Source organism: Oncorhynchus masou, chromosome 8 (genome assembly GCF_036934945.1).
Source record: "Oncorhynchus masou masou isolate Uvic2021 chromosome 8, UVic_Omas_1.1, whole genome shotgun sequence".
Classification (NCBI taxonomy): domain Eukaryota; kingdom Metazoa; phylum Chordata; class Actinopteri; order Salmoniformes; family Salmonidae; genus Oncorhynchus; species Oncorhynchus masou.
In genome coordinates, this window is record NC_088219.1 from 28,212,527 (window position 1) to 28,233,860 (window position 21,334).

The 21,334-nt window shown below is 42.1% G+C and overlaps 2 protein-coding genes across 5 annotated transcripts in view; one reads left to right on the top strand and one right to left on the bottom strand.

Moving 5' to 3' along the window:
• The window catches only part of LOC135544475 (VIP36-like protein), a 32,966-nt gene extending 31,318 nt beyond the window's left edge, over nt 1–1,648 (top strand). For 2 of the 3 annotated variants that reach the window (XM_064972116.1, XM_064972114.1), the window contains 2 exons: nt 48–170; nt 644–1,648. In XM_064972116.1, coding sequence (XP_064828188.1) covers nt 48–170; nt 644–786 — 266 coding nt within the window. In that variant the 3' untranslated portion in view covers nt 787–1,648. The remainder of the gene's footprint in view (nt 1–47; nt 171–643) is intronic. The other variant, XM_064972115.1, reaches the window with a different exon arrangement.
• A 5,086-nt stretch (nt 1,649–6,734) lies between these two features.
• LOC135544476 (WW domain-binding protein 1-like) lies at nt 6,735–18,162 on the bottom strand. 2 transcript variants are annotated; one of them, XM_064972118.1, is made up of 4 exons: nt 17,950–18,162; nt 11,801–11,864; nt 11,351–11,518; nt 6,735–8,808 (listed from the first exon to the last, which is right to left on the bottom strand). In XM_064972118.1, the coding sequence occupies exons 1-4, from the start codon at nt 18,010–18,012 to the stop codon at nt 8,306–8,308; spliced, it is 798 nt and encodes a 265-aa protein (XP_064828190.1). In that variant the 5' UTR covers nt 18,013–18,162; the 3' UTR covers nt 6,735–8,305. The 2 variants fall into 2 exon arrangements, with proteins under 2 accessions (XP_064828190.1, XP_064828189.1); XM_064972117.1 differs by having other exon boundaries at nt 11,762–11,864.
• Nucleotides 18,163–21,334: the final 3,172 nt, after the last annotated feature.

Below are 21,334 nucleotides of genomic sequence, written 5' to 3' on the forward strand. Positions count from 1 at the left end.
TTCTTGCTGCAGTTTTCTTTGAATGACTGAAACGGTCTGTTCCACAGACAATCACGATGTGGTCTCCCTGAAACTGTACCAGCTGACTGTGTTACGCAGTGAGACCGAGGAAAAGGAGGAGGAAGATGAGATCACTCTACCCAGTGTAGATAACATGGACCTACTAAAGAGTAAGGCTCACTACCTCTCACAAACATACACTTCATTGGCGTTACTCTACTCAAATAAGTTATTCTTGATAAAAAGCTCAAATATATATACAATCAAATTATGTTATAGTATTAGGGCTCTTTAACCAACTCAGTGGCATGTAGTGTGTGCCCTGAGACTGGCAGAAGTTTGAGGATTCGATCCCTGGTCATACCAAAAAAACACTAAAAATGGGACCTGATGCCTTTCTGCTTGTCACTCAGCATTAAAGAGATGGATTGAGGGTAAGGCCATGTGATAAACTACCTTCCTGTCCAGGAGGTGTACTTGTACATCAAGCTGCCTCATGCTACAGAAACAGGAGATAGGCTACTGCCCCTATGGGCTGTTCTGGCTCAGACAAGGCGTACTTGTCTAAGGCCTACTTATTTTGGGTCCTTGTCACTATTTTTCACTTTCTATCCATACTAACATCTCTATCTCTCTGTGTCAGTGGGTGAGAATGAAGAAGGGTGGAGTAGTATTGCTATGTTCTTCACCATCCTCTTCTCCATGCTGGGCTGTTTCCTGCTCATCGTGGTCGGCCTCATCGTCTACAGCCACTGGAACGAGAACAGGCGCAAACGCTTCTACTGAGACGGAGAGAGGGGGAAAAGAGCGGGAGGGAGGCCTCCCATCATAACCACTACTGTAGTCTGACGACAACTGCACTGAGACACTGAAATGACTGGCAAGATGGAGACAATGTAACTGACCTCCCAATGTAGACCAATATGCTTGATGGACAGAGGTACCATTGGGACACTAGTGAATCCTGGGAAAGACTGAGCAGCGGTGAATGCATTTCAACTACAGTAGCCAACCACACTGACCCCTGCCATGAGTAGACATACAGAACGTTTGTCTGTCCCCACCCTACTCTCACCAACCAGGCCTTACTCTACACAAATATAGAGAGCATATTATTATTATGTACTTACTGTGTGAAAATGACCTCCGTGTTGTCAGACAGTGCCATTGCTGGTTAATATTTTGGTTGTCTTTTTAAGGGTCTGGGGAGATGGATTTATACTCAGTTTTAGGGTTTTGAATGTCAGAGACAAAGTAACCAATGTAAATCCACATGACCAGGTCCCATCAGCGCTTGATCCGTGTCACACCAAAGATGTTTCATGGCCTATCTGGCAATTGATCCGTCGCTTTTCTGCTTCGCTCTAGAAACAGCATCATGTCATATTTGCCTATATGGTGCTTGCAATCAATGTAAGTCTTTGTGCATTTCAATTGATTCAGACGGTTTCAATGAATTCTCATGCTCAATTTTATTAGTTTGAAAAATGTATGGTTGCAGAGAATATGCTTTTGTTGTCAAACTGAATCTACAGTAGAATGCATGAAGGTGCTTGACTAGTCATTCTTTTACCACTATTTATGTTAAGATTGATTAGGTCGTTTTTCTTTTATTCTGTATATGAAATGAAAAGGTGATCAATCCCTCTCCTTTTGGTTGCATTCATTTATTTGAGTTGTCTGATCTTACAGTATCCAGACTTAACTTCAAGTTAGGGTGTGCCCCTTTGCTTTTCTGCACCCACCCAAACTGTTTTGGTTTTGCGCCCGAGCCAGTGGTTTCGATCCGAAACCAATGTGTACTTTACTGTTTTTCCCCACAACTGACCTCAGAATTTTAACCATTAAATTTTCAAAAGGAATTTCAATAAATGATAGCATTGGTTCCAAACCAGGAGGTCTAGGACCCCTAGGGGGTACTTAACTCATGAGACCATAGGCCTACTGGTAAAATGCACAAGGGGGTACTCCGGGCAGAACAAAATTCAGTTGGTGGTGCAGTAACCGAGAAAGGTTGGGAACATTGAATTATTAGCGTCCCTCTGAAAGGGACAGCTTGGAAATGGGATACTGCAGATATAATCCATTTTAATTCCACGTTCTGAGAAAAACAAGACAATCCACTGCGCCTCACACTGCATCTAAACTGTGTCTCGTCTCCTCATGAGCAGTGTGTGAAGACAGTGCATTGCACATGCTGCCTTTTCCCCACTGTATGACAGCCTTTTACTCCTGTTAGGCCACTCGGTCTGTGCCTCATCTTTCCACAATATGTAAAATACAGGAGCTTGTTTACTATATTGATGGTAAACTCGTTTTTCTTGCCATTAAGTTCCAACCCTTAGTGATGTCGTTTCCTCACTCGTCAGCTCAGGATATAGGAAAGTAGGTCAATAAAATGGATAATGATCATTAAGATGTTCATATCTACGGTATGAGTCCCATCATATCTTTGGCCTAGTTTCAACCAAATGGGTGTCAAAGTAGGAATGATAGCAGGTAATGTTGTATTACCGTCACTGAAGGTTGAAGGAAATATTCTACTCAAGTCACATGATTGTATATCATGAAACCAAACATGGTTAAGTTTGTGTTCTGCACTAATATACTTGGAAGTCTTGCCCCCATCCTTTTAGGCATATCTGGCAATGTGAGACTACTACATTTGTGACTTTGTCCCTAAAGAAGAGCATGTTAGAGGATGTCTTGGGTACTCCTCCTCCGCGTGCCTCAGGCACCATCTCACTGCCTTTGATGCTCCTCGAGCAATAGCTCAACTGGCTCAGATGCCTGGGTGGGGAACCGCTTACTGTGGAGTATGTTATGCTCTCAGGTAGTCTATCAAAACGCCAACACTATAGGCTTGAGAAACAACAGCAAACTAGAAAGTTCAAAGCAAAAACAACAGTACAACTTCAGTTGAGTGCCAAGGTTTGTTTTATTATAAAAAATAAAATACAAATGACCTAGAGTACATAGCAGACCCCCACTAAACCAAAGCATTCAAATGTACCACACATTTCAGTGCATTCCCCTATTTGTTTGGCTTGTTCTAGGTGATAATGAAAGGGGTATGCACTTCTGGACAACCGCTTCCTTTTCAAGCGTGGGTATTTGTGCTGTTTTGGAAAAGTCTTCCCACGCAAATCAACATCCGCTTGACATTATCCAACTATGTTTGAGGGAGAAATGCAAGAAACATCTGGGTTACAAGTGGGTAACAGAGCATTCTTGATTATGAGGTGAGTACATTGTTGCCTTAGTGTTGTATAATTCAAGTGCAACCCACCCCTAAGTGAGACAATGTCAAAATTAAAAATCTTCTGGGCTAGCTGAGGTGTCGTCACTCTGCCATCGGGCTATATTGGCTTCCATACTTTATACAGGTCGCTATCTATATCAAAAGGTTGGGCAATCGAGGAGAAAAAGGCAAGACCTTATTACTATTTAGTCATTGAAAATGACTCAAATGCTAAAAAGACAAGACGTGCTGCGGTTTACAAAGACACTCAATGTGCCATGACAGGGCAACACACAAGGGATGGACCAGTGGCAAATGTACCCACAGAGCAAACAGAATAAATGTTAGTCTGAGGAAAGATTAAATGGCATTAATCCCACAAAAACATTCAAAACACTACTTTAACAACCAAAACAGATGTACCCCCCCATAATAATAAAAGCAAGAGTAATATACTTAACAAATTAGAATGAGAGCAAAACATTCTATCCACTATGTCACTAAAGATTAACAGAAAGGTGAAGAATTTACTAGAATGGCCACACACCAAGAGGTAACATGAAGATACACATTTACGTTTAAAGCATACAAACAAATGACACAGTAGCAATAATAACCATGAATTATAGTTATATATATATTTTTTTTAACAAAGACATTACACATACCAACTGAGGTACAGCGTGACAGAAATATTGCTTGTACTGGCAACTACAGACAGGAGTTATTGCAGCATACGTCAGTGGGTTTATGTTTTTGCATAGCCTAGTCAGGTACAGTATATTACAGAGGCGTGTGTCGCTGAAATGAAGAAGAACACTTCGGGTGAAAGGAGGATGATATTCTACAACGACAGAGCTTTGGCCTAGTGAGCAAGGTAAATTAAACTGACAACTGATGGCACTGGTGCCAATAGTAGATTTCTGATCAGTGTCAAATACAGATGTCCATAAAAAACAGCATGTTTGCTATTCATGGCAATAGGACAGTATGCATATGTAAGTGAGACGTCACATGTGGGTTTGAGTACAGTAATTGTTTGGTACTGGCAAACAATCTCAAAATATAAATTGTGCACTGTGCGTGGGTAAGAACCCTGCCTCAAAAAAGACCAACATTGGTGAGGGTTGCCACGCACTCTCTGTGACCATGTTTGGGCCCCCTGAAGGTGGTGGGGGGGGGGTTGTTCCTCATGATTCAGAGGTTTATGCAACGAGCCATGACTCAAGTCACCCCCAAAATCATCACACCTGGGGATAGTTACCTCTCCAGGGACCATATAACCAACCTGCCACTGAACCTAGCTTGTACCCTCTTTGCTGGTATACCAGAGAGGCCATGTGGACCAAGTGGAGGTCTTGAGAGGAAAAGAGAGAGAGATACAAGCTTCTGAACATTGAAACCAAAAGAAAAGATCAATAAAATTATTTTTTTTTACAAATAGCCTATTATTTACTACAGAAAAGATGTCCAAACAATTATGTTCAGATATTACCATGTCTGCAACTGTAGGCAAAGCGGAAAATTACAGAACAGATGAATGGAAGGATGTTTGTCCATGATTGACTGATAGCCCTTTATCTAGGTAAACACGTGAAAGCCAAAGAAGTTTGGCAATAATCTTGCCCAGTAAGCAATGGGACTGAATTCATGGGTCCCCATTATCCTCATTTCAAAAACAAGAAAACACCTTTTCAATTTCCATTACCTTCATCTATACTGCATCAAAATGAATGCACTTTAGCCTCTACATTTGTAGTTGAGAGATTTTCCCCAAACATAAAAAAAAACATATGAATCACAAGAAAACAAAACAAGCATTCATGTATATTTTCTCTCCCATTTACTAATTCAACATGCTTTCAGGTCAGTTCAAATATAAAACTAATGTCCATCATATCCTTTAACTAAACTTTTTTTTTTATCTAAGCAAAATAGGGGTACCTAAGAAAAAAAATATGTTTTTTTCTACATGACCACAAGGGGGGGGGGGGACATGCAAACATTTTTTCCATCTTCAAAAAGCATAGGTCTGAAATATAACCACCTACTCCTCAAATACAGAAGCCTAAAACACATCTAGTCTACCTGTACCCAACTTCAACTGACCGTAGTAAGGCATTTCCCTATGCCTCAGAATGACCTCTAAACGGAGTCTGTTCATAGGCCTTCTGCAGCTCGATCCTCATGTCTGTTCCCTAGCAACCTACCAAGGCAGCTCAAGGTGTCTTATCAAAAACATGTCCTAATGTGAGAAAGAGAACAGGAGTGTGTGTGCATGACTATGCTCTACGACTTTTAAAACGTTACTTCTACAGCATCAAGGCTTCACACTGTTGAAGACAGACAACTTAGGTGTAGGAACTTACATTTGAGCCAGTTTGCTACAGCAGGAAAATAATCATGCAGCAACAGGAAATGTGAAAATATAATTCATGGACATTTTTGTAGGGGTTGATACAATCATGTCTGAAATTTCAAAGTGAAAATGACATAACTGCAGAATCCTTTTTCAGTCTCAAATACACGAGGGGGAAAAACAAAAAGTACCACTGCTCTTTATTAAGCTTTACTTATCTGCCTCAAGGCATTTTTTCCCCCAGAGCTTTTGTATTTTTAATTTGCACCCTTCTGTAGACATTGCACCACTCCACCCAGTACGATGCATCGAATGGGGTTGGAGTCGAGGGAAAATAAACGTGTCACCAAATATAACAATGTGCATTTCATAAGTATTCTATTAAAGTGTATAGTACAAAAGAAGGCCTTAAGGCTGATACATAAAGCTTAACAAAGAGCAGTGATACTAGCCAGCACAGTGATACTAGCCAGAGCAGTGTGCAGGTTTCTTATTTTTCCTCAACTGTTACCATGCACCTGCAACAAAGCCTTTTGAATTTTAAAATCTCAAATGCAACAAATGTTTTACATTTCCTGAATTGCAGGAAAGTTCTCCTGCAACAGAGTGATCAAATTAAGATCCTACATATTTATGGATAGATATTCAGAATAAAAGTGTCAATTTCCTTTTTCATTAGACGTTAATAAACAGTGCATCAGTCCATAACCTAATTGATCAGTGCTGTATGAATGCAAATCAATATCCTAAATAAAACATCACTGCCATTTAAACCCCCCCTCCCCCCAAAAAAAGCAGCTGGACTTGTGTGGTGCTTCTTCTTCAAGGTGGAACTGCACAGTAATATCACATGCACTCCACACCCGATTCTACAACTCCGCGTCGGCAAGCGACGCACAACTCTCTAGCATTGCTCCTACAGGGTTCACACCACCGTAAGCTAAGGATGTACGCAACAGCACACCGCAAGCCCAGTGCAGTCATAACATGATGAAACTAGGTACAGGGTGTCTATACTTAAAACCTTGGTTCACTCAGTCCGAGCCCCACATGACCAGGAGACTCGTGGTGAAGCTGCGTCACTATCAGGCTCTGGCGGTTGCTGTTTTGATCCAGCAACAGCCAGAGCTTGATAGTGACGCAGCTTCACCACGAGTCTCCTGGTCGTGTGGGGCTCGGACTGAGTGAACCAAGGTTTTAAGTATAGATTCATCAGTGCCAGCTTGGGGCCAATGGCCTAGGAGTGTGTCGCTATATGTTGCAGACACAACGAATCAGAACACACTACCTACACACAGACAAAAACAAAATGACTCATGCCTTCCATGCAATATCCTAGTGCATTGTTTATAAAAGTGGTCTAAAGCCTGGTGAGTTGAGTGCATTACACCAGGGGCCAGGGCACTTTGTGGCTACCCTAAATAAGACTACTCCTCTACACATCCTATAAAACACACAATACACCCACAGCAGCACCTTGGTAGAGCTGTGTTGCTATTAATGTGGGTAATAGTGGCCTCAGCCAAAGCTGGTTTTAGAGAGAAGTAATACAATGACAAGATAATGATAAAGGAGCAATGTACCAGAGAGCTGAACCTTCAGTATCCCTGGTAATATCACTGCCGGGCTGGGGGACACACAGCCGACCACCGCAAGGCTTTTTATAGACACCAAGTTGCAGGCACAGCGATGGGATAATGTCACAGCTTACAGTATTGAGTTCACTTGGCCACAGACAGAACTTGGCTGCACATCAAAACGTCTGTTCCAGGCCATTCAATACATTTCAGTCTGGCCCAGTGTTGACCGGAGTACAGGTGGAGTCACGAGGGATGGGAAGCGGGGGAATTCAGGGGGAGGAGTCTGGTGTTACTGGGACACAGTCCAGAGATGGAGAGCCTATAAGAGACAGGCACAGCTTCACTTCCCCTTCCCAGCCTCTTCTCTCGATGCAAATAGCCCTGCCGTCACTCCACGAAGAAACCAGGCACAGGCTAAGATGACTCAGGGTTGACATCACTTTGCAGCTGTCTCCTAGATTACACAGTACACACCCTTACAAAAACAAAACAAGTTCCTTTTGTCACAGTCCGTACACCTTGTTCAGTCCCCTCAGGTCAGGATTGTGTCTTGAAGCATTATTTTCCTGTTTTGACCCTTATGTGCTGGGGCCTAGAGGCCTGTGGGTTGGTGACTGTTGCGGTATACTGTCCTGTCCCCACGTAGGTGAAATGTTAGAAGGACCAGAAGAAAATGTCCAGGCCAGACAGTAGGGGTGGGTAGATGTAGTCAATTCTGTGCCAGCGTCAACACCTCTTCTTACCACCTGGTGGTCTCTAGAGGTTTTAGCCCCTCCCCCATCCAGGAAGACTTAACATTCTTCCTCATCATCCCCATGTTAAGAACTAAACAAAGCAGAGGGACCATGGGTATTAAACAATTCAGCCATTAGCCACACGAAAAAAATCATATTTCTCAAATAAGAGCTTTTCTTTTTGTCATCTTCATTATATGGATCATAACTGAGAAGGATGTTAAACAACAGGACAACCTGGTTAATTTGGTGAGTTATTGTGGGGCATTTAATTTGCTGGTGGTGTCGGAGTTATTGTTATGATGACAATGACAAGAGCTCTCCTGGGTCTCCCTCCCTAAAGCACAGATCGGGCAGCAACAGCAGCCTCTGGGATGGTAGGTGGTGGAGCTCAGACCAGGCGGTCTCCGGTGCTGGTGGTCTGACCCTGAGGTTGGGGCTCAGGGGTTCTCGCTTTGTGTCTGAGGGTGTGGTGGTGATCAGAGGCAGAGCAGCAGTCCCCCGTGGCCCCCTGACACACCAGCTCCTCGTCCTCCTCTGGCCCAGAGCCCTCATCTAGTTGGCAAACACACACCTCAATCCCTGAGTCGCCTGTCACGTGCCTGCGCCGGGTCAGCAGCTCCTCCAATGGGCCTTCAGGGTCCACCTCCACTGGTCGCTCTGATTGGCTGGGCACAGACGCGGCTTCTTGGTCTGATGACGAATTGGCGGTCTGCTCCTCTCTTGGCGCGTCCTCTGTTGAGGGCTCCAGCATCAAGACCACTTCTGATTGGATGGAGGGCAGCATGATGGCAGTGGTGGTCTCTGGGGGAATCTCAGAGTAAGGCGGAGGGGGAGTCGGGGGATGACCCACCACCTCTTCATAGTCAGGAAGCTTGCAGTCTGTCCAGAACCCTTGGTGTAAATAAACAAACACACAGGAGTCAACCATCTTAACCCTTTACACTCATACCCATATACGGTTTGAAAATTACAGATTTGGGCACCAATACCGCCTGAATTGGAATGAAGTGGCTGTACAGTAATATGCTACAAATGACATCAGAGCTCAGGCTCTGTGCTTCACGGCGCTGTATAGGTTTTCAGTGACCGCCGTTCTGAAACTTGAGCACAGCACATGACAAGTTGCCCCCATCCCTCCTGCAAATTGGGCAACTTCTGCAACATTTTTTGTTGTTTGAGGGAAAAGCTGTAAATTAAAAGGACTATTTTGAAAGATGAAACGTTGATTATAATAAATACTTTTTCGAAGTCATACAATCAAGCCAAACAGCCATGAGTCCAAATGCGAACTTCACATTTCCATATCATATACCGTGTCAACGTCTCTGATCACTATGTTTGATGTACAAGATGACGTGGTTTCATACCCTGGATTGTTCTGAACAGAATGAGCCCGTTTGTCTATTGTGAAGAAACTTTGCAGCAGAACATGCACGACTCATTTCAATGCGTAACAAAATTACGATCCGTTTCTCTGAATTGCCCTGTCAAAGCCTGACACTAAGAGCGTATTTTATAACTTAGCGTGTAGTGTTTTCGGTATACCAAAACTTCTGTACTTTTTCGATAGTAGAACATGAAAAATGGTTCGGTACTAGATTTATTTATTTTTTCCAGTACTTCTGTCAAACGTGTCAAGCCTATATCAGCGCAGCCAACCCCTTATTACAGTGTGCACCGTGCCTGCTCCACTTCATTGCTAGCCTGCACTGGGAGTCTGGAGTGCATCATGTTAGCTCCCTGCTCATGCTCCACAGAAGTTAACACGCTTGAATAATGTGACACAGCATGTAGAAACATAATTACTGTTCGCAAAACAATGTCCATACAGGCTACAACCCTTTAGAATGGACGAAGATACAGGTAGTTTCCAGCTTTGTAGGCCAACTTTCCTTGCTAGCTGACGGCTAAAAAACAATTCATTACCATAGTACTTTGTCATAATATGCAAACCATAATGCAAAATATGCTGATTGCCACCAAAAACTTCATTCATTCACTTATTCGGTCTCTCTCACAAAGATGACCTATTGCCTCAGAGAACTGACTGTGTTCCGACAGGTCTCCCCCCCTCTTGCTTCGCGAATTACATCATTGCTAACTAAAGAGGCAGCACACAGTTTTATAAAAGAAGCCACATCTAGGCAAATGTTGTTTATCAGTACAGCTTGTCAACTGTAGCCCCATGAAATCAGCCAAAACAAGCTCAATAACTCAATGCATGCACACTCCGATTGAATAGAAATTAACCTGTATTGTGGATAGGCCTAGGCTACATATTGATGTACCTAGTTTAGCACGAGAGATTAACCATTCAAATAAATTATTCCCATTATGTCGTTAGATTGGTAAAAATTCAAATTGACTGTATAATTGATTCATTAAGGCATACACAGACGTCTCAAAAATGTTGACATAATTAAGTGCAACTGCAATGATTTTAAACTCAAAAGATGCACAACGATTGAACAGAGCTGTAGCTGTCGGTCTGGATCAAGTGCCATTCCGTGGCTTTGACTAATATGCCTTTTTTTGCTGTGCTATCGTTTTGGTATTGGGAATTATGATGCTATCGAGTATTGCGATACTAAACCTAACATCCAAGTAAAAATTCTGATATTGTGAAAACCCTATAAACTTGGTAACAGAAGAAGCTTTCAAATTATGCTCACCTGGCCCGATTGTGATTTATAAAAAATGGGCCATTTTTGGATTGCGTGAAAAGTAATTGTGTGATGGCAGGGATGCAGTATTCTAAACAACTAGAAGTGTGCTTGCTCTAGTTCAACGGCACAGCTAGGAGCAAAACATATAACTTTAGTTGAAGACTCTTCTTTGAGTCAAAAAGTGCATTGAAATTACCTAGGAACTGTTCACACTGGAGAGGTGTGGCCACATGGAGACAACAGTTAATCCTCTCACTCAAATCCTTGTCATTTTTTTGTCTGTTGCAGCCACCCCACATTTTCCAGGAATATTTTATCACTTTACTGAATGTATCCAGAGTATTTTCAGATTTCATTATCAACAAATCCAGCAAAAAACGGTGAATATCAAAATGCACATAAAATCAACAGTCATCATTTTCCCGTAATCTCCAAACTGTTCCCTTTCAAATGCTACCATGCTTATGCATTTAATATTTATTTTGTAAGAAACATTTAAATTTAGCCCTAACCATTTAGGCCAATTCCCACAAGTGTAAAGGGTTAACACGGTCCAGATAGGGTTATCTGGTGTTGAACTAAATAACTAATTGTCAGGCATGGTTTTGAATCTGATAGGAACCATCTCCAAGCCACTAGGCCTAATTACTCTAAACAGTTGACTCAGAGGGACAAGTGGAAAAGTCATTTCAGGGATGTAATAGGTGCAGATGGGGGGGGGGGGGGGGGTCATGCAATAAGTAGCCAGTTGGGGCTGAGAGACTCACTCAGGTTGAGGGGTGGAGGGGAAATGAAGGAGCTAGAAGCACCCTGGTAGGCCATAAGGCTGATTTCGCGCTGGCGCTGCTCCTGCTGCAGCCGCATCTTGACCCGGCGATGACGGTAGGCACAGCAGCAACTCAGCATTATGATGAGGGTCCACACCAGCCAGAACCCTGCAAAAGAAATCATGTAGATACATTCAATCAACCCATTTTGGCCAATGCTAATTTGTTTCAGCGCCATTGATTTCAGCTACATGATTTTTTGTCAAATTGGATTGACTCAATGAAAGTGACAAATTCAGAGATTCCCATAATGAAGAATATATCATGTAAAAATCGGAGGAAAATAAATAATCGGGAAGAGGGACAGTGGTGCTAGAAAGGCAAGGATAGAAGAGGACACTCAGAACATACACCACAGCTCGTAGTAGTAGGTGCAGCACTCCGTCTCACCGCAGCAGTACCCCATCTCACACCGGTATTGCTCATTGTTCACTCCAAAACAGAACTCCTTACCCTAAACACAAACACACAGGCATGCTATTCAGTGGCATCTCTCTCTCACACACACACACACACACACACACACAACTGGGAGAAAATCTCAGGATTATGCAAACATGCTCAGCTGTTTGACAAAGTTACATTGGCATTTACTGCACAAAACACTAACAAGCAAGCCTGCAAAGTCACAAACCCACTTTCACTGTGGATGAACATTCAAATAGCATTCAATGCGTTAAATCAAACGAGAAAATAGTGCATTCTGAAAGTATTCAGACCCCTTCCATTTTTCCACATTACAGCCTTATGCTAAAATTGATTCATTCAAATCCTCAATCCACACACAATACTGTATCACATCCAGTCGTGATTGGGAGTCCCATAGCGAAGTGCACAATTGGCCCAGCGTTGCCTGGGTTTGTCCATCATTGTAAATAAGAATTTGTTCTTAACTGACTTGCCTAGTAAAATTTTAAAAATGTAATAAATGTGAACACAGGTTTAGACATTTTGGCAAATAAAATAAATAAATCGGAAATACCTCATTTACACAAGTATTCAGACCCTTTGCTATGAGACTCGAAATTGAGCTCAGGCGCATCCTGTTTCCATTGATCATCCTTTTTCTACAATTTGGGAGTCAACCAGTAGTAAATTAAATTGATTGGACATGATTTGAAAAGGCACACACCTGTCTATACAAGGTTCCACAGTTCACAGTGCATGTAGCACTCCACCAATCAGGCCTTTATGGTAGAGTGGCCAGACGGAAACCTCTCCTTAGTAAAAATGCACGACAGCCTGCTTGGTTTTTGCCAAAAGTCACCTAAAGGACTCTGACCATGAGAAACAATTCTCTGGTCTGATGAAACCAAGATTGAACTCGTTGGCCTGACTGCCAAGTGTCACGTCTGGAGGAAACACGTCACCATCCCCACGGTGAAGCATGGTGGTGGCAGCGTCATGCTGTGGGGATGTTTTTCAGCGGCAGGGACTGAGAGACTAGTCAGGATCGAGGGAAAGATGAACAGCAAAGTAGAGATCCTTGATGAAAACCTGCTCCAGAGCACTCAGTACCTCAGACTGGGACGGAGTTTCACCTTTCACCAGGACAACGACCCTAAGCACACAGCCAAAACACAGAAGTGGCTTCGGGACAAGTCTCTGAATGTCCTTGAAATGGCCCAACCAGAGCCCGGACTTGAAACCGATCGAACATCTCTGGAGATCTCTGGAGCCCTCTCTTAAAATAGCTGTGTAGCGACGCTCCCCATCAAACCTGACAGAACTTGAGAGGATCTGCAGAGAAGAATGGGAAAAACTCCCCAAATACAGGTGTGCCAAGCTTGTAGGGTCATACCAAGGAGACAGTGAGGCTGTAATCGCTGCCAAAGGTGCTTCAACAAAGAGTACTGAGTAAATGGTCTGACTACTTATGAAAATGTGATTTTAGTTTTTTCTTTTTGATAAATTAGCAAACATTTTGAAACCTGTTTTTGTTTTGTCATTATGGGGTAATGTGTAGATTGGTGAGGGGGAAAAAAATAATTGTATCAATTTTAGAATAAGGCTGTACACGTAACAAAATGTGGAAAAAGTCAAGGGGTCTGAACACTTTCTGAATGCACTACAGGTAAGTGACATCCCCTGATTATACAAACATATCATAGAAGCTGCCAAATGCACTCAAGTTGTTTTAACTAAGTCTAGCGGAGTAGCATTTTAACCAGGTACTGTGATAGGCTACATAAAAGGAAAAATGCAGTTACTTAGCAAGAAAGCTAGCTAGCTAACCAGTCATTTTGCGTGCTGTGTTTACTGGTGGTAGCTAACAGCCAGCTATCAAAGTGACTTGTTGTATACTTCAAAATGGTAAATTGTCCAGTAGCTACAGATAAAGTCTCACTATGTCTACAAAATATTATGCTTGCAAACATTAGCTCGCTAGTTTAGTGGACCGCCACATTAAATTTGTTTTCAGTTTAGATATTCGAAGTTTGCTCGTCAATACCTCGTCCACTGAAGGTCCTAGGAAGACGAGTGATATAAGTAGAATCAGATAACGGTAGAGAGCAAGGGTAAACCTTTTTTCAAATCCATCCCATTTTTCAAGAAGTGACTAATGGTTTCTAAAAAAAATAAAAAAAAAAAAAATAAAAAGGGGAATATTATACACAGTCGAGGCTAAAGGACCATCTTAAAAGTGCCATCAGCAGAACCTGGTGTTTACAGGATTTAATCAATTAAAGCTGCAATAATGTTATTTTTGGAGAACTGAAAAATCACATAGAAAAGTGAGTTATAGATCTGCCACTCATTGAAAGCAAGCTTAAGAAGCAGTAGATCTGTTAAGTGCGCTATTTCTATGCTTCCCGTTGTTTTTTCCCCCCCATCTCACTTTTGTACACCAGCTTCAAACAGTTGGAAAATATATATTTCACAACAAATATTGTATTTCCATAGCAGATTAGATGGCACAATTATTCTCTACACTATACTTGCTTGTTGTTACAAACTGAAATGACTGTAGGCGAACTCTAAGATTTCTGCATAGTGCACCTTAATGCCAACTTTGTCCCCCCCACAACAATTACATTTTGATACTTTATTTTGAAGGTGTTATGTAAAAATTACAAGATCATAAATTGGCCTATGATCTTCAGTGTTTCCCCTAGGATATTTTTCAGTAGCGGTGGGAATGGTAGGGGTGGGTTCTTTTTTAATAGAACGACTGAAAAGGTGACTTCTTGTGACTTAAACATCAACATTCTACTCTCAAAATGTCATTACGTTGACCCCATCTGAAATAACTGATGCGCACCATTAGCACTGTAGGGAGATGAGGCAAACGCGATGGCTCTCATTGGCGCCACTGCTCACCGATCTCTACAAATATACATTGTAACTTGCCATTTTTTATTAAGTTAGACCTAACATTCAATACCTTTCTATCCATATGAGCGATGGGTTCCTTTACCTCTCATGAAAAGTACGCCTTTAGTTTTTTTCCCAAATAATTGCCCTTAGATGTTATACTTATTTAATCCTATTACAATTATGGTTATTTGTTCACATACAGATCCATTTTTTAATAATTTCTTATCCAAATGACATAGTGCCTTCGGAAAGTATTTAGACCCCTTGACATTTTCCACATTTAGTTATGTTAGAGCCTTATTCTAAAATGTATTAAAATGGTTTTTCCCCCACATCTACACACAATACCCCATAATGACAAAGCAAAAAAAGGTAAACATTTTGCGAATTACAAATAAACTGAAATGTCATTTACATAAGTATTCAGACCCAGCATGATGCTACCATCACCCTGCTTCACCATAAGGATGGTGCCAGGTTTCCTCCAGACATGACGCTTGGCATTCAGGCCAAAGAGTTCAATCTTGGTTTCATCAGACCAGATAATCTTGTTTCTCATGGTCATAGTCTTTAGGTGCCTTTTGGCAAACTCCAAGCGGGCTGTCATGTGCCTTTTACTGAGGAGTGGCTTCCACCTGGCCATTCTACCATAAAGGCCTGATTGGTAGAGTGCTGCAGAGATGGTTGTGCTTCTGGAAGGTTCTCCCATCTCCACAGAGGAACTCTGGAGCTCTGTCAGAGTGACCATCGGGTTCTTGGTCAACTCATTAACCAAGGCCCTTCTCCCCGATTGCCCAGTTTGGCCAGCTCTAGGAAGAGTCTTGGTGGTTCCAAACTTCTTCCATTTAAGAATAGTGGAGACCACTGTGTTCTTGGGGAGTTTCAATGCTGCAGAAATGTTTGGTACCCTTCCCCAGATCTGGGCCACAACACAACCCTGTCTCGGATCTCTATGGACAATTCCTTCGACTTCATGGCTTGGTTTTTGCTCTGACATGCACTGTCAACTGTGGGACCTTATATAGACAGGTGTGTGCCTTTCCAAATCCTCTCCAATCAATTGAATTTACCACAGCTGGACCTCAATCAAGTTGTAGAAACATCAAGGATGATCAATGGAAACACTGGAGCTCAATTCTGAGTCTCATAAAAAAAGGGTCTGAATGTAAATGTATTATTTAATAAATTGGCAAAAAAAATCTAAAAATCAGTTTTTGCTTTGTCATTATGGGGTACCATTTGTAGATTGCGGAGGAAAAACATATTTAATCCTTTTTAAAATAAGGCTGTAACAAAATGTGGAAAAAGTCAAGGGGTCGGAATACTTTACTAAGGCACTGTACCTGTAAAACCACTTGATGTTAAATCACAGACCTCCCTCTTTCATAGTACACCCATTAGAATTTCCATTGCACTGATTTCATGAATATTTACAATTGTTGGTCCTTTTTTCAATAACTCACTGTCCACGAGCTATAACCTGTCTTAAGGGTACACCTCACCTTTTAGTTTTTTCCCAAATTTCTTCTTTTTTTTAACAGATACTTATACTATTACAGCTGTGGTTATTTGTTCACGTACAGATCAACATTTCTGTAGCTCTATATGAAGATGGTTTTGAAATCTGAAGCTGAAAAATATTTTCAATACTGCATATATTTAACATCATGTATACACCACTAGGTGGAGCCATTGACCACAATACCTCTTACCCTGTGGACCTACTTGTATTGACAGACACCTCTCACTGGCACCACCAGCTGATTGTCTTCCCTAATCCCCATGTACTTGTCCATTCCGTCTGTCATTGTTTTGATGAAGGCCGAAATGTAAATACTTTATTAGTAGTTTAAATAAAATATTTTTTTTAGCGTTCAGCAAGTGTTAGTTGTATAGGGTGGAGAGTTGATTGAATGAGCTATAATTACTTGTCAGAGGAATGATTAAACATTATGGTATTGTCCAAATTGGGAATTTAGCCAAGACACCGGGGTAGGAACCTATTCTCTCACGAGAAGTAGGCCTACCATGTTAAGCTATTCAATAACCAGAGCCAAGACACCCATTTCTTGCCCCTTCTGAAAAACTACATCTTCCACAGGAATGTCATGGGCACAACACCTAAAACATATGCACTTGTGGAGACTGGTATAAGCAGTTTGAAACTTCCACCTAGCCATTAAGAGGGCAAATTGGAGGGACTGACCTAACATCAAGTGGTTTAACACATAGGTCATTTGGATAAGAAATTATTGAAAATTAAATCTGTATGCGAACAAATAACCACAGCTATAACAGGATAAATTGCTTTTTAAAAATTAAGGAAAATAATTTTGGAAAAATTAAAAGTATGAGAGGTAAAGGAACCCACCACACTTGTCTGTAGATCATATGGATAGGGAGGTAATTAACATTTAGAACTATCACAATAAAAAAAATGCAAATAAAAAAAATACTTCAAATATTTAAAAAAAAATTATAATCAAATATCAGGAAAGTGGTGAACTGGAAATATCATTAATACTGCATGGATGGGGGGGGTAAATACAACACTCTTAGTAACTAAAAGGTAATCTCAACTAAATATTGGGCCTTCAGCTACTGGAGGCCTGATGCAGTGTGTATAATCTTTATATTAGGTCTAATTCTCCTGAATTGGAACACAATGTATATTTTTTTACTGTCACGCAATCACCGGTATTGTACTTTTACTAAGGTCCCCTACACCACCCGAGCGCAAGAAAATAGCATATTTTCTCCTCTTCCCCCCTCTTAAAGAAAAACCCAACTCTCGGTAAAAACAAAGTGTGAACCTTCTTCTCTACAGTCATCTGATTCGGACTGTCATCATCCTAGGAACAAATGAGCAAATTCTAAATATCGAAAGCAAAAAAAAGGTATACTGCGGTGCTCTACCGGACAAAATAACCGAACGTTAGTGTAGCTAGCTATTGCTGGTTTATCAACTAATCGTACCAATAGTTTCAAAACTCCGGAATATATCGTAAGTATTTCAAGCTATAAACATAGTAGCTATAAATATATCAACAAACACACGATTTGCCCAAACTGACGTCACCCAAAGTTGAAGTTGCTAGCGAGCCATGCCCAAGTTCCTTTGTGGGGAAACAAAAAGGCACAATAGAAGGCCTACTTCCAGCTGCGATCCACGGGCTTGGTTAAAATAATTTACCGCGCTATGAACGCAAACTGCAGCTTACCTGTACCAAACAGGTCCCGGTGCAAAGCAGACCTACAATGGATCCCAGTGTTTTCTGTGGCATTCTTCTGGGTTGTTGGCCAACAACACGACGGGAATCATATAGCAAGTGATCCACAACTTGTGAAATGAACAGCTAATTCAAACCGTTACGTACGTGACATGTTTTGTCTCTGTCGGAAGACGTTCAGTGACTCAAATCTCAACCAGAAACAGAGATGTTGCACTAGCCACTGGATGGCGGTGTTGTCATACAACTGGAGAAGTCTTTTTGTGCAACTTGTAAAGTGGCACTCCTGTCTCCTTTTCACCCCATTTAACATCGGATTTACTTAAAAGGTGTGTGTAACAAAATGAACAGCTCAATAGGTGGTCCATGACATATATATCATGACATATTGGGAAAAAGGCAAATGACATTACGACTTCCCATCAAATCAACTCCTTCAATGCCCTACTTCACATGTCCAACTCATTCCACAGAGGGCCAAGTGTGTGTGTTTTTTTCTCCCCGTGTACTTGATTGATGAATTAAGGTCACTAATTAGTAAGGAACTCACCTGGTTTTCTAGGCCTTAATTTAAATGGAAAAACCAAAAACCTGCAGACTCTGGTCACCATGGAATGCTTTTGACAACTCTGCCCAACTCCTTGAAGTTTTCAATTGTCAAAAAAAACAAAGCAATTTTGCTTAAAACATGTATTTGTATACCCTTTAATGTGTGTACTTTACTGCTGTAATATCAATTTTCAACAGGAAAAATAAAACACTTATTGGAGGACATAATACACTGCTCAAAAAAATAAAGGGAACACTAAAATAACACATCCTAGAACTGAATGAATTAAATATTTGTATTACTTTTTTCTTTACATAGTTGAATGTGCTGACAACAAAATCACACAAAAATGATCAATGGAAATCAAATTTATCAACCCATGGAGGTCTGGATTTGGAGTCGCACTCAAAATGAAAGTGGAAAACCACATGACAGGCTGATCCAACTTTGATGTAATGTCCTTAAAACAAGTAAAAATGTGGCTAGGTAGTGTGTGTGGCCTCCAAGTACCTGTATGACCTCCCTACAATGCCTGGGCATTATCCTGAGGTGGCAGATGGTCTCCTGAGGGATCTCCTCCCAGACCTGGACTAAAGCATCCGCCAACTCCTGGACAGTCTGTGGTGCAACGTGGCGTTGGTGGATGGAGCGAGACATGATGTCCCAGATGTGCTCAATTGGATTCAGGTCTGGGGAATGGGCGGGCCAGTCCATAGCATCAATGCCTTCCTCTTGCAGGAACTGCTGACACACTCCAGCCACATGAGGTCTAGCATTGTCTTGCATTAGGAGGAATCCAGGGCCAACCGCACCAGCATATGGTCTCACAAGGGGTCTGAGGATCTCATCTCGGTTCCGAATGGCAGTCAGGCTACCTCTGGCGAGCACATGGAGGGCTGTGCGGCCCCCCAAAGAAATGTCACCCCACACCATGACTGACCCACCGCCAAACCAGTCATGCTGGAGGATGTTGCAGGCAGCAGAACGTTCTCCACGTCGTCTCCAGACTGTCATGACTGTCACATGTGCTCAGTGTGAACCTGCTTTCATATGTGAAGAGCACAGGGCGCCAGTGGCGAATTTGCCAATCTTGGTGTTCTCTGGCAAATGCCAAACGTCCTGCATGGTGTTGGGCTGTAAGCACAACCCCGACCTGTGAACGTCGGGCCCTCATACCACCCTCATGGAGTCTGTTTCTGACCGTTTGAGCAGACACAAGCACATTTGTGGCCTGCTGGAGGTCATTTTGCAGGGCTCTGGCAGTGCTCCTCCTTCTCCTCCTTGCACAAAGGCAGAGGTAGCGGTCCTGCTGCTGGGTTGTTGCCATCCTACGGCCTCCTCCACATCTCCTGGTCTGTCTCCTGGTAGCGCCTCCATGCTCTGGACACTACGCTGACCGACACAGCAAACCTTCTTGCCACAGCTCTCATTGATGTGCCATCCTGGATGAGCTGCACTACCTGAGCCACTTGTGTGGGTTGTAGACTCCGTCTCATGCTACCACTGGAGTAAAAGCACCGCCAGCATTCAAAAGTGACCAAAACATCAGCCAGGAAGCATAGGAACTGAGAAGTGGTCTGTGGTCACCACCTGCAGAACCACTCCTTTATTGGGGGTGTCTTGCTAATTGCCTATAATTTCCACCTGTCGTCTATTCCATTTGCACAACAGCATGTGAAATGTATTGTCAATCAGTGTTGCTTCCTAAGTGGACAGTTTGATTTCACAGAAGTGTGATTGACTTGGAGTTACATTGTGTTGTTTAATGTTCCCTTTATTTTTTTGAGCAGTGTATCTACTGGTAGTAAAGTTCATGGTTTTCAGACAAGCAAAAATAATAGCAAATTGCTATGGAAAAAAATCCCAAAATTTTAGCGTTACCTGTAGACCAAGGGTAAGCAACTTGGAAAACCAGGTGTGTTGAATTTAGGAAATCACTGAACTGATCAATTAGCTCAGTTGATCAAGTGTGGTACCTGGTTGGAACAAACCCGAGAAGGGGGTAGCTGCCACTCAATATGGCGACCGGAGTATGGGCGAGTGGGTGTGTCGAAAGGAAAGTAGTGGGTATGTGGAAAGGAGTTGTTTAGGAGAGGCTCCAAGATGGCAGCTTGAGCACACATGTCCTACCAAGCTCTGCATACCAACTTTTGAAAGATAGCAAAAAGTGTATTATTTTGAACTACCAAATTACTACTTTGCTTGCTAAAAAAACAGGTTATTGATGATTTAAGATTATATTTTCCAAAATGTCACAGCGCACTGACAGAAGATACATCTTATGGCTACCTCCTCAGCTAGCAATGCTCAGGCATCATCCAATGTCTTTACACAGGAGACAAATGCTTTGATTGACAACTGCCACAACTATACTGGTCTGACAGACTGACATTTGCCGTGTCAGGTTTTTCCTTCTTTGACTATAACCCCAAGCAAACCTCCAGCTTCCAAGAAAGGCATGTTTGAACTGGGCCCAGATGTCGCTGCCAATAATGATGTTATCGCCACTCTTTCCCGGCTCATCAATGCAAGGTCCAATGCCATAGAGAAAATGGTTGGCGAAAACGCAATGAGTATCGAGGGCTTAAAAAAAACAGCTGACTTTGCATGCATGGAAATCAAGAACGTTAAGAAGGAGGTCGCCCACATTGAAAAGTGTGTCAAAAGGAGGAGAGAAAGATGGACTTGTGCCAAAGAAGAATCGCGGAACTCGAAAGCTATTCCAGATGGTGGAATCTGAGACTGTATAGAGTTCCCGAGGCAGATGGGGAGAACGTGCGGCAAGAGACCATTGAAGTCTGCCAAGCTATCCTACCTGTGGAGAAG

Bases quoted from the DNA above. Each gene is read 5' to 3' on its own strand.
- LOC135544476 (XM_064972117.1), bottom strand. From the start codon at position 18,012: ATGCCACAGAAAACACTGGGATCCATTGTAGGTCTGCTTTGCACCGGG. The intron at 11,865-17,949 runs GTAAGCTGCAGT...GTTTGTGTTTAG, and splicing joins CCGGGACCTGTTTGGTACAG to GGTAAGGAGTTCTGTTTTGG. The intron at 11,519-11,761 runs GTATGTTCTGAG...TTTCTTTTGCAG, and splicing joins CTACTACTACGAGCTGTGGT to GGTTCTGGCTGGTGTGGACC.